At 36.5% G+C, this 13,602-nt stretch overlaps 1 protein-coding gene across 2 annotated transcripts in view; it reads left to right on the top strand.

Moving 5' to 3' along the window:
• Positions 1-13,602, top strand: part of AZI2 (5-azacytidine induced 2) — a 35,255-nt gene that overhangs the window by 2,166 nt on the left and 19,487 nt on the right. Inside the window, exons 2-4 of one of the 2 annotated variants that reach the window (XM_026496871.4) lie at positions 10,498-10,571; positions 11,519-11,739; positions 13,402-13,527. In XM_026496871.4, the coding sequence (XP_026352656.1) occupies positions 10,559-10,571; positions 11,519-11,739; positions 13,402-13,527 (360 nt within the window). In that variant the 5' untranslated portion in view covers positions 10,498-10,558. The remainder of the gene's footprint in view (positions 1-10,497; positions 10,572-11,518; positions 11,740-13,401; positions 13,528-13,602) is intronic. The other variant, XM_026496872.4, reaches the window with a different exon arrangement.

Below are 13,602 nucleotides of genomic sequence, written 5' to 3'. Positions count from 1 at the left end.
ACTGTGTATCTGATGCTGAGTACATTTTGGGCATTCACTGATAGGGCATTTGAGTTCTGAAGTGCATAGATGGAATGACAGTATCATAAAAAAAGGCAATTATCCTTTCTTTATAAACTAGTTAGGCCATTCCTGCCTCTAGTTATTTAATTAAAAATAGGGAGTGAGGCACCTATGTGGCTCAGTTGGTTAAGCCTTGGACTCTTAATTTAGGCTCAGGTCATGATCTCAGGTTTGGAAGATTGAGCCTGGTATAGGGCTCCATGCTCAGTGGGAGTCTGCTTGAGATTCTCTGTCTCTCCGTCTCTCTCTGCCCCTTCCCTGTTTGCCTGTGTGCTCGGGTGCTCTTTCTCTCTCCAAAAAGAAATAAATCTTTAAAAAATATGGGGGATCGCCTGGGTGGCTCAGTCAAGTTGAGCATCTGACTCTTCGTTTCGACTCAGGTGGTGATATCTTGATATGGAGCCCAGAGTTGGGCTCCGTGCTCAGCGGGTAGTCAGTTTGGGATTTTCTCCCTTTGCCCCTCCCTCTCCCTTTAAAATAAATAAAATCTTTAAAACCAAACAAAACAGGAGTAAGTGTTGGTCCGTTTGCCTCCATAAGATTTAATGCTTGCTCCACTGTATCGTGACTGATCCTATGAAGTGGGTTAGGGATATTCTAGCTTTTCAGAGGTAGAAAGATGATGGAAATACGAGATTCAGTTCAGGAGGCAACGTAGAATAGAGGAAAGAGCCTATTAAATGGTCCTTAATTCCAACCCTACCTCTGTCACATACTGCCAGTGTGATTATAGGCAAATTAATCTCACCTCTTTGAGCTTAAGTTTCTTCATCTGTGGTGGTGATAATAACTTTTTTGCTAAGTTTGGTATGGATTTGAGGTAAGGTTTGTACTATACCATTTATTCAGTTTTTGGCAAAAATGTGAATTCCATTTATCTGTTTAGATTACCATTCTATATTTGCATTAAATTTTCCCTTCGCATTTAGGAGGGTGGCATCTTAGTAATGTAGTTCATCCTTGTCATTTTATTGGTGGGAAAATTTAGATCCAGAGAGGTAAGCCATTCAGTAATCGAAGTGGCAGATTGTAGATTAGAATCTGGGTTTTTGAATCACTGGTCAGGGTTCTTTCTACCACTGAGTTCTGCCTTTTCCACATTCTTACTGGAAAAAATCTGAATCCATGTTGTGTTGCCCCTCAGATTGTTGTATTAAGAGCACAAATTTGGAAGATAACTTATCTGGGTTTACATCCCAGCTTTGCCACTGATTACTTATATAGCTGTAGGTAAGATATTTAATTTTTTTCTAAGACTTTGCTTATAAATTAGGATAATAGTACCTACCTAAGAAGTTGGAAAATGAATTTGGAAGCACTAGTGCCTGGCATATGGTAAGTGATGAATATGGTAAATATTATGATGGATTATGACAGGATAATCATATTTTTTCCTAGAAAAGAAGATATTTCTGTGTTTTCTAGTATCTCACAAGCCAGTATATATAGCATGTCTCAACTTGGGGTCCTCTTAATGTGGGTTGTAGTAAAGATTGAAATTTAAGATTTTCTAAAATAATTCTTACAGTGTTTGATTCTTTTTTTTCTCTGTCTCTCCCTTAGCCTTACCAACTGCTCTTGTGCCTTTCAACCCACTTATCTGGCAAATTGTGCCCTTCTTTTCCCATTATCATTGCAATATTGTGATTTATAAGAAATGTGTATTTGATCGTTTAGATGACCAAAATGTATTTCTCATATATATTTGGCTTTCGTCCTTAGTTCTTGGCACACAGCTCCCAAAACTCCTGGAATTTCCTGAGTTACAGGATCATCTTTTGTGATGATATTTGGTCTCTTAACCTCTTTTACAGAGCCATGAAGGTGAAGTGAATGTCTTGTTTATTTCTAACATGCTCCTTTCTACCAAGACTGGGTTTATGTTAATGAGGTGACTTTTGGACAACGACTAAGGTTGGGAGCTGATTGCCAAGGAAACCAATCCTATAATTAGAGGGTTGAAGCTTTCAGTCCCACCAACGTTGGTTGGGGAGCAGGGGCTTAAATTTTAATCAATTACCAATGATTTAATAGTTTCTATATAAGGAAGCCTCTGTAAAAACCCAAAGAGGAGAGGGTTCAGAGAGCTTCCAGAATATTTTCACATGCCATTATACCAGCCCCATATTCCAGGGCAGAAGCTGCTTTGTTCAGGATCTCACCCTATCTATCTGTATGGTCAGAAGCACAGGTCACAACTGAGGCTTACAGTTAGCATCCAAAGTAAAGGGCAGTCTTGTGGGAGCAAGCCCTTTACTTTTGGAATATGTTGCTGTCTCTTGGTAGATAGTACCAGAATGGAGTTGAATCGTAGGCTACCCGGCTGGTGTCCAGAACACTGCTTGTTGATAGTGTGGAAACATCTCCTCAACATTGGAATTGGTTGACCAGAACACCCCAGATATATTGACATTTTTGGAAATTTCATTGTTCTCAGCAATAAATGTCAACATTTTTCACCTACCCCCCCCCTTTTTTTTTAAGAGAGAGAGTGCACATGCAAGTATGGGAGGGGTGGTTGTGAGGAGGGGAAGGGGCAGAGAGAGAGAGAATCTTAAGCAGGCTCCACACCCAGCATGGAGACTGACACGGGACTTGATCTCAACTCCGAGATCATGACCTGACTGAAAATCAAAGAGTCAGACACTCAATTGACTGAGCTACTCAGGTGCCCCTCACCTTAACCCTTTTTAATTCTCTTTTAATTTATACTTCTCTTATGTAAACCTCTAAGAAGAAACAGTTTAATTCCAAATATATAAAATATTTGCATGATTATATGGATATATTTCCTATAGGTAAATATATCTGATTCTCCTATACTACTGTGATGAGAGAGGTAATAAATATGAATTTGTTTTCTATACTATTAAAAACAAAGTCTCCATGCACAAGTTGGGTGATAATACAGAAGTGACCAGGACCATAAATGTTTGAGAATACTAGTTATAATTGGAATTCTGTAAATCACATAGTAGCCACTTAACACTGTAGAGTAGTGGCTCTCAAATTGGTTAGGGACTTAATATCACAAGGGATGATTATTGAAAGTTCAGTTTGGCATTTTCACCCCAGATATATCGACTTCCATAGTTCTGCAGTGCCATCTAGCAATCAGTATTTTTTTTATTGTTTTCCATTATCATTTTATTTATTTATTGAAATGTAGTTAACAAACAATGTTACATTAGTTTCAGATGTACAACATGAGGATTTAACAACTGTATACATTATGCTGGGCTTACTACACATGTAGCTACCATCTGTCACCATACAATGCTATTACAGTATCATTGACTATATTCCCCATGCTGTACCTTTCATCCTGTGACTTATTCATTCTGTAACTGGAAGCCTGTACCTCCCACTCCCCTTCATTTTGCCCACCCCACTTCCCTTCCCCTATGGCAGCCATCAGTTATTGGTATTTCTGCTTTTGTTTGTTCTTTTGTTCTGTTTTTTAGAGACTGCATTTAAGCGAAAGCATATAGAATTTGTCTTTGTATGACTTCACTTAGCATGATCCCCTTTAGGTCTGTCTGTGTTGTTGCAAATGGCAAGATCTTGTTCTTTTCTATGACTAAGTAATATTCCATTGTGTGTGTACCATATCTTCATTATCCATTTATCAGTGGACTCTTAGGTTGCTTCCATATCTTAGCTGTTGTAAATAATACTGCAGTAAACATAGGGGTGCATATATCTTTTCAAATTAGTGTTTCCATTTTTTTTAAATTACTGAATCATATGGTTTTTCTATTTTTAATTTTTTGAGGAACCTCCATACTGTTTTCAAAGTGGCTACACCAGTTTACATTCCCACCAGCAGTGTACTAGGGTCTCTTTTTCTCTGCATCCTTGTCAACACGTAATTTTTTCTCTTCTTGATAGTAGGTCTTCTGACAGTTGTAAGGTGATATATCATTATGGTTTTGATTTGCATTTTCCTAATGATGAGTTATGTTGAGCATCTTTTCATGTGTCTGTTGGCCATCCGTATGTCTTCTTTGGACAGATGTTTGTTCGGGTCCTGTGCCCATTTTTTAATCATATTATTTGGATTTTGTTAGTGTTGAATTATATAAATTCTTTATATATTTTCAATATAAACTCCTTATCAGGTATGTCATTTGCCAGTATCTTCACCCATTCAGTAGGTTGTCTTTTAGTTTTGTTGGTTGTTTCTTTTGCTGTGCAGAAGCTTTTTATTTTGATGTAGTCCCAGTAGTTTATGTTTGCTTTTGTTTCCCTTTCCTGAGGAGACATACCTAGAAAAATGTTGCTAAGGCCAATGACAAAGAGATTGCTGCCTGTGTTGTCTTCTGGTTTTATGGTTTCAGGTCTCACATTTAGGTCTTCAATCCATTTTGAGTTTATTTTTGTGTATGGTGTAAGAAAGTGGTGCAGTTTCATTCTTTTGCATATAGCTTTCCAATTTTCCTAATACTGTTTGTTGAAGAGATTTGTCTTTTCCCCATTGCATATTCTCGCCTCCCTTGTCATAGATTAATTGACCATATAGGCATGGGTTTATTTCTCGGTTCTCTATTCTGTGTCTGTTTTTGTGCCAGTGCCATAGTGTTTTGATTACTCCAGCTTTGTAGTGTATCTTGGAATCTGGGATTGTGATACCTCCAGCTTTGTTCTTCTTTCTCTAGATTGCTTTGGGTATTCGGGGTCTTTTGTGGTTCCATACAAGTTTTAGTATAATTTGTCTAGTTCTGTGAAAGGTACTCTTGGTATTTTGATAGGGATTGCATTAAATCTGTAGATAGTTTTGGGTAGCATGAACATTTTAACAGATTGTTGTACCAGTCCGTGCACATGGAGTATCTTTCCATTTGTTTGTGTCATCTTCATTTTTTTTTCATCAGTATTTTATAGTTTTCAGAATACAGGTATTTCACTTACTTGGTTAAGTTTATTCCTGGGTATTTTATTATTTTTGATGTAGTTGTAAATGGGATTGTTTCCCTAATTTCTTCCTGCTACTTCATTATTAGTGTATAGAAATACAGCCGATTTCTGTACATTGATTTTGTGTCCTGCAACCTTACTGAATTCATTTATCAGTTTTAGTAGATTTTCGGTGGAGTTTTTTCAGGTTTTCTACATAGAGTATCTGTCCTCTGCAAGTAGTGATAGTTTTGCTTCTTCCTTACCAATTTGAATGTGTTTTCTTTTTCTTGTCTGATTGCTGTGGCTGCCATTGCCAGTACTGTGTTGAATAAAAGTAGTGAGAGAGGACATTCCTTGGCTTGTTCCTGACCTTAGGGGAAAGGCTGTCTGTTTTTTACCCTTGAGTATGATGTTAGCTATGAGTTTTTCTATATATGACCTTTATAATGTTGGGGCATGTACCTGCCGTACCTACTTTATTGAGGGTTTTTATCGTGAATGGATATTGAATTTTGTGCCTGTGTCACCTTTGCAATGAGGCTTGAGCTGTAGTGGACCACTCACCAGGGGTGTCCCAGTGTGGATTAGGGGCCTGAAACTCACTGAGGTGATAGGCTAGCTAGGGCACCTGGACTCTGATCCTGTCTACATTATCAAGGTGGAAGAGGAATGTAGACTGTGGCACTCACTAGTCTCCTGACCCAGAGAGAGTTCCAGCAGCTTTGGCTTGTTCCTTTATTTCTTATAGCCCTTATAAACACATGGCTCTTCCTCCCCCCCTCCCCATCACAGAGCAGAGGAATCTCCTTATGGTCTCCCATAGTATCCCTCCCCACTGCGGTTTGCAGTGGCCACGGTGGGGCTTCCCTTTGTTGCCATGTCTCTGTTTCTCTTGCCATTCTCTGTGTCTGGCCTCAGTTCTTCAGGAGTGATTGCTCTGTAAATACATGTAGATTTAGTTTGTTCCTAAAGGAGTTGAGTTCAGGATCTCTATGTCACCATCTTGGGCCAGAAGCAGCAATCAGTATTTTTTTTTTTAAAGATTTTATTTATTTGGCAGAGAGAGAGACAGCCAGAGAGAGAGGGAACACAAGCAGGGGGAGTGGGAGAGGAAGAAGCAGGCTCCCAGCAGAGCAGGGAGCCCAATGTGGGGCTCTATCCCAGGACTCTGTGATCACGCCCTGAGCCGAAGGCAGACCCTTAATGACTGAGCCACCCAGGCACCCCCAACGATCAGTATTTTGAAGAGAACTCCCAAGTGATTCTGAGGCACTGCTCCACATCTCAGTTTGTCAAACATTGCCCTAGGTCCTCTCCAGTTTCTTAGAATGTTCTTGAAAAAGACATTGTGTGGCATATTGCTGTAGAATATATTTATTATTGATTTTTATGATCAAGAGAGGTCTGCTTAATCTTTGGGTAATATTTTTGATACTTGTTGAGTTTTAAAGTTAATGCGCTCAATTCCTGCTAGATTTACCTTTAAAATATTAGCTAGTCCTTTAATGATTCTAATCTTGATAGTAATATTCTGTGTATGACACTTTTTAAAATTTCTTTTTTATTTCAATTCTATTTAATTGAGAGAGAGTGCGCGCAAGGGAGCATGAGCAGGGGGGAGGGGCAGAGGTAGAGGGAGAAGCAGAGGCCCCACTGAGCAGGGAGCCTGATGTGGAATTCAGTGCCAGGAGCCTGGGATTGTGACTTGAGCAGAAGGCAGAGGCTTAACCAATTGAGTTACCCAGGCCTTCGTGCTTATGACTCTTTTTAAAGATGAAAGTAAGCACATGCTTGTTATTTTAAGGTAGTTTAAGTTACAATAAATAAGGTTAGATCAGTATAGGATAAGTTTTCCCAAATGTTAGATGTTAAAACTGGCCTAGTCTAGTTTGTTAAGTATAATAATAGCCAGTTAAGCTTTCATCATTTATCCAGAAAATCCAACTTCCTGAGCTGGTAACTTTGGATACTCATGAAGAGACATTTCATCACAACAGAATCATATAAAACTGAATCATTCTATACTGTGAGGCAGATTACTGCAGCTCCCTTTACTTCTCTAAAGAAATAAGGTTGAGAAAGGATGCTTACATAAGCAATAAAAGCATAGCCTACTTTGTTAATTTGCTAGCAGTTTTCCTTTCAGTATAATAATTTATGTAACGGGATAGCTGCCTTGTATTTTTCGGAACCTTTCTAAGATATCATTTTCTTTGGCCTTGCAGCTTTTAATCTCTTTAAGCCCAGTTTGTACAGAGTAATATAAGCATTAGTACTTCTGATACTTTTGTGATTTCACATTTATTTTTGCAAAGATAGTAATCAAATTTTCCTTTTTCATTTTACAGCAAATTTAAAATACAGTTATTTTAAAACATTAAAACTGCATGCATATCTGTGATGCTAGTAGGTTTTATCTTGGGTGTGTTTTATTTATTTTTTCTTCAGATTTTATTTTTAAGTAATCTACAGCCAACATGGGGCTTGAACCTACAACCCCAAGATCAAGAGTTGCATGCTCTACCAACTGAGCCAGTCAGCCAGGCACTTCTTGGGTGTGTTTTAATGTATGGCTATTTCTCATGTAATTTTTAGGACAGATAAGCAATTTTCATGCTGCTTTCCAGTGCATTCCAAGTCATGTTTATAGTATAATAATTAAATATATAGAATAATAGTATAAAACTTGGAAGAAGCTTTTATATCCAAATAATATTTTCTCATATTTGGGGAGAGGACATCATATACAACTTTTTAGTGATTTAAAAATAAATCATTTTTACTTTAGACAATAGATTTAAATATATAAAATAAGCCAGTCTCACTACTCATTTTGTGCTAAAAAAGACCAGTTATCATACTTGAGTATGTGACATTTTTACATCAGTATACCTCCTTCCATCTAAGGTACTTGAAAACCTTCCAAGGGGTTCCTAGTTTTGTGGTTTGTTCTTTCTTTTTTTCTAAGATTTTATTTATTTTAGAGAGAGTGCGCACGCATGTGTGCATACATGAGTTGGGGGGGGGTGCAGAGAGAGAGGGAGAGAAGTAGAGGATTCCCTGCTGAAGGGGGAGAGCAGGGATCTCAGGAATCTGAGATTAGGACCTGAGCTGAAATCAAGAGTCAGATGCTTAACCAAGCCACCCAGGTGCCCCCTAGTTTTGTAGTTCTTGATGAATTTAAATACGTGAAAGATTCACGGAGGAGAGAAATATTAGTAGTGCAGTCTCTGAAATCCAGGTGCTTGTGCTATTTAATAATCATCTGATCTTGGCTAAGCTCTGTAACCTCCCCAGGCCCCAGTTTTCTTATCTGTGAAATGATTACAGTAAGATTTTCTACCTCAGGGTAGCCATGAGAATGAAAGGGGATAATATTTACAAAATACTCAGCACAATATTAAGTAGTTCATTTGGGTATAGATATATTTTACAAATGTCGTGTAGGTATTCTTCACATTCTTGAATCATGTTTGGATTTATCTTGAATTCCACAGAATAAGGACCAAATTCTATAGACTCTCTACATAAAAGACACCTCAGTTTGTTTCTGTTAGGTTTTTTTTTTTTAATTTCACATCTTGCTGTTTCCCTTTTCATACCTTCTTCCCACACTTTCAGGCCTTCGAACTTGTTTCCCCTGCTGGAAGTTACAAGTACAGTGAAAATCACCATCCTTTTCACCTAGAGTATGGGACTAAGAGTCCTTTGATTTTTTTTGTGATACCTTCTTTCAAAACCACTCCTTCTCCCCAACCCTCAATTCCCATAGCATTTTCTCTTGTTTCAAATATATTACTTATCTTTATGGTATGATAATTATTTTACTGCACAGCTGTCTTCCACACTGGGTTTTCCTTCCTGAGTAGGTGATTATTTCATGATAAAAATGAATAGAAAATCACACAGCTGAGCTAGTTAGAACTTTGTGTAAACAAAGTTCTAGCATCCATGTAAAAGCATCCATGCTCTGATCCTTAAAGTGCACAATCAGTGGGACATCTCTTTTGACTGTGTAGAGCAGTTTATGCTTATTTCTTGTTTTTCAAGTGTCTTTAGGGGGGAAAAATTATCCCAGTTGAATAAATCCTGCCCATTTGGTTGAATATTAAGGTATGAGAAATCATGTGTCTAAAATGGGCGCAATTTTACCTCCTCTTAAACTATACTACATCCTACCACTTAACTAGCCAACTGTACTTACTCTACTTGTTGAGCTTTTAAGGTATAATGTGTATGAGAAAGAGTCTTTTATGGAGATATACATGTATACTTACAGTTTGCAGTATGGTAGTAATCCATACTTTTCTTTTGGAAAGGAAATGTTGACATGTTGTCTATCAGCAGCGTGATTGGTATGATGTTTGCTGTTACTTTGGAATAGAGTTGAATTCAGAGAGGAAAAAGTAAACCCCTTTAAAAGAAGGAAAATTTTTCTCCATCACTAGAACAAAGAGAGCTTCCACCAGAAGCAGCAGGAATTAATTATGGTTCTGACGATCTGCCACCTTTTTTGGGATATGTAGGTAGCATAGTCCTTTCTTACTTTTGGACTTTCTTAATAGGGTGGGAAAGATTCTAATTTAGTAGGAGCTGTCCCGTGTGGTTAGAAATTTTTAAGTTCGTGTTGCTGAAGACTGAATGGTAGGTTTCACCTATTCATTGTAATGCACACATTCATTTTTGCCTACCTTTCCTATAATCCTAGATATAAACAAATTGCTAAATATACCAAACTGACATTAGTTGAGAACAATTGGGAACTTTCCGTTATAAAAATCAGTAAAGCAAAAATACAATGATAGGAGACTGGAATCAGAAAAAACATGCACTTTTCCTTAGTATTCATATTGTCTGAAATAAAGCAAATGAACTAACTTGACAGGCATTGATAGTTACAGGGAGGGAGGTCAGAAGTTTTGGAGAAAAGCGGGCATAGTAAAACATGGATCCTATGGCTTAATCACCTATGCTTACATCTCATTATTTAATATTTTACTTGGGAAAATTACTTAAATTCCTTCTACCTCAATTTCCTCACCTATCATATTCTTGGAACAGTGACTGCCACAGTAAGCAATCAGATGTCATTCCAAACAAGGAACAGTAAATAAAAATTGTTTTTCATTAATCATTAATATAAGATACATGAAATTCCATTGATAGTCTTTATTTAGAATGCTGTATTTGATATTTTATTTCAAACTAACAAGTATTTAAAAGGATTTTTTAGGTTCTCTTATGACTGGCAGTCCCTCTTACTCTGTTTTTCCCATGAGGTTTTAAAAGATTTCAGCTACAGGGGCACCTGGGTGGGGCAGTCATTGGGTGTTTGCCTTCGGCTCAGGGCGTGATCCCGCGTTCTGGGATGGAGCCTCACATCAGGATCCTCCCTTGGAAGCCTGCTTCTTCCTCTCCCACTCCCCCTGCTTGTGTTTCCTATCTGGCTGGCTGTCTCTATCTCTGTCAAATAAATAAATAAATAAAATCTTAAAAAAAAAAAAAAGATTTCAGCTACAGTTTCTCCTTCCATAGTGTTTTTCAGGAACATTATTCTCAGATGGGGAAGTAATGCTGAACCTAACAGCAAAAGTAGATGTACAGAGCAAGTAAGTTCACTAACTACTGAAATAACTGATTTCTCTTGGGCTTTCGAGTTAGAGTTTGATTTGAATTCTACACTATCGATTCTTCATTTAATAGCCAATATTTATTGGGTATCTTACACACAATGATGAGTTGAGGACACAGTGATGAGCAAAACAGACATAAACTTTATCTTCACAGAGCTAACTAACATCTGCTAGCTTTAACTTGGGCAAATTACCTTTTTGATCCTATAAAACGTAGATGATACCTACCTCATAGAATTGTTTGGATGAATTTAAATGAGATAATATTAAAAGAATGTAGTGCATGATACTGGGACATGGTGAGTACTGAAATGTTAATTCCTTTGCCTCCTATTGCAAATGGACAACAAACAATCAGTTAATGGGATGGAAAGAATATAGTGGAGGATGCATTGAAACTTCTGTAATAGTCTTGTAATGAATTGTACTCAGGAGAGTTTTCGAAAATTTATAATTTGGGAAGTTACAAAACTTGCTTACTTAAATCTGAAAGTGGAAATGATGGTAAGGCAGAAATATGTGGGTATAAAATATTTAAAACTTTTTTAACCTATAAAAACAATGTTTTACAACTTTTTCTAAAACTTACTTAATAGCTTAGGTTGGTTTCAGATGCTTTATAGGTATCAACTCATTTAATATTCTTAAGAACTCTGTAAAGTAGTTGCTATGATTTCTTATACTTTATAAATAAGGAAACAAAGGCAGAGAGATTAAGCGCAAAGTCTCACTGACACTAAGTAGTGCTTGGATGCAACTCCTAGAATCTGGTTCTAGACTCCATACTCTTCACCACTATGTTATGCTGCCTCCAAAAGAAATAGGAGTTTTTAACATTGCCTCAGTATTCTCATTATTCTAAATACATCTTTTCCTGCTCATTTATTCACTGAGACATTTTTCTTTTATAATCTTTTAAAAAGCTGTCATGGATGCACTGGTAGAAGATGATATCTGCATTCTGAATCATGAAAAAGCACATAGGAGAGACACAGTGACTCCAATCTCAATATATTCAGGAGATGAGTCTGTTGCTTCACATTTTGCTCTTGTCACTGCATATGAAGACATCAAAAAACGACTGAAGGATTCAGAGAAAGAGAACTCTTTCTTAAAGAAAAGAATAAGATTTTTAGAAGAAAAGGTAATTATTATCTTTATTTTATGACTTAAAGAATAATTCAGAAAACTTGAATTTTTAAATATTTTTCTATCCTGTCTTCCCTGTGTGTACTAAGTTGCCAAGGATAACTCACAGCTAGTCTCAAAACCCAGTACTTCTTATACTGTGCTTCATAGGTCATGTACATGGTGAATATCTGTAGAATAGGATTTGGAATATATTTTTGGAATATATTTTTCTTGGAACATTTTTTTCTTTTTTCAGATTGCCTTACCTTCACGAGCTGTATTTTATTTAAGATTTTTAAATTTTTGCAAAAAATGATATGCCAAAAAAGGAAATTAAATGTCAAAGGAGTAAGCTCCTATAACATTGTTCTAATATATAAAAACGTCTTCACCAGGACTGACATCTTCTTTACCTCAACATTCTCTTTTGTTCTTGAACACACAAAATAATGCTTTTAACTGATAAATTAAGGTCTTCTGTTTACCTTTCTCATGCAGAAACCTGACACTCTTAAATGTTATAAATATATAAGCTGATTCCATTATAAATCATCATATCTGGTTGGCTTTTTGTACTGGGAAATCTTCATCACTCATCCTTTTTTTTTTTTTTTTTTGAGTTTTAAAGGTTTTTTTTGTTGTTTTTTTAAGATTTTATTTATTTATTTGACAGAGATAGAGACAGCCAGCGAGAGAGGGAACACAAGCAGGGGGAGTGGGAGAGGAAGAAGCAGGCTCATAGCAGAGGAGCCCGATGTGGGACTCGATCCCAGAACGCCGGGATCACGCCCTGAGCTGAAGGCAGATGCTCAACCGCTGTGCCACCCAGGCGCCCCTTGAGTTTTAAAGTTTTAACTTAGTTTTATGTTTCTTCAGATTAGGTCAATGTATTTGTATTTTATAAACAGCAACTTCCCCAAAGGGGAAGGAAATGGATTCTTAGCTGCCAAGGAAATGAATTATCTTGTTATAAAAACTTCAGGATGGGCTTGGTAGAGTTTGATTCAACTAGGAGAAATAAGAGAAAGGAAGTCAGTTGTAAAAATCATCATAATTTCTTTATATTCATATACATTGTCTTTAATGCTAATCAAATAAATTTGTGATACAATTGGATAGCATGAGAAAAGGTAACATTTTGGAGCTTGTAGTTATGCTTATTTTAAAATTAAGTAGAAAAATGTGATTTGGTGTAGTTAACATTGGAAATATTTCTGTACTTTGTGACCAACAATCCTATAATTTCTATTCTGGAATAATATAGTATTTAATGAACTATCACATTCTTTAAAAAGTCAAGTATACCTTAATTTGGTATTTTTTTTTTTTTGATGATGGAAATGAAATACTAGCTTGGAAAACACCTAAGTACTATAAAAGAATGATGTACTGTTTTAGTATGATGAATTAATATATGTTATAAACCGAAAAAATACCGATTAAGTAAAAGCATAAAATAGAAGACTTTAAAAATACTTACCTGTAATTTTTTTGCTTTCTTAATCAGTAAGGCTTACTTGTTGAAAGTGAAACGTTCACTTAATTAGAGTCCAGTCTTTATCCCTGCATTACAAAGAAAAGTAAGGTGTGGAGCTAGCAAAAGACTGGCTTCTTTTTTATGTTTGTTTTGTAGAATACCTTCTTTAAGCTTTCCCTTCTAATTTTATACCTTTAGCTTATAGGAGCTCGATTAGATGAAGAAACAAGTTCTGTGGGACGTGAACAAGTAAATAAAGCCTATCATGCATATCGAGAGGTTTGCATTGATAGAGATAATTTGAAAAGCAAATTGGATAAAATGGTAAGTTGTTTTGAAAACAATCTCTATGTATTGCAAATAAGTTTGCTTCTTCAGGAAGTTTAAAATTAGAAATAA

The sequence above is a fragment of the Ursus arctos genome, unplaced genomic scaffold (genome assembly GCF_023065955.2).
Source record: "Ursus arctos isolate Adak ecotype North America unplaced genomic scaffold, UrsArc2.0 scaffold_20, whole genome shotgun sequence".
NCBI classification, from domain to species: Eukaryota; Metazoa; Chordata; class Mammalia; order Carnivora; family Ursidae; genus Ursus; species Ursus arctos.
The sequence above is the reverse complement of the archived record's forward strand: the minus strand, read 5'-3'. Positions and strand labels throughout refer to the sequence as shown.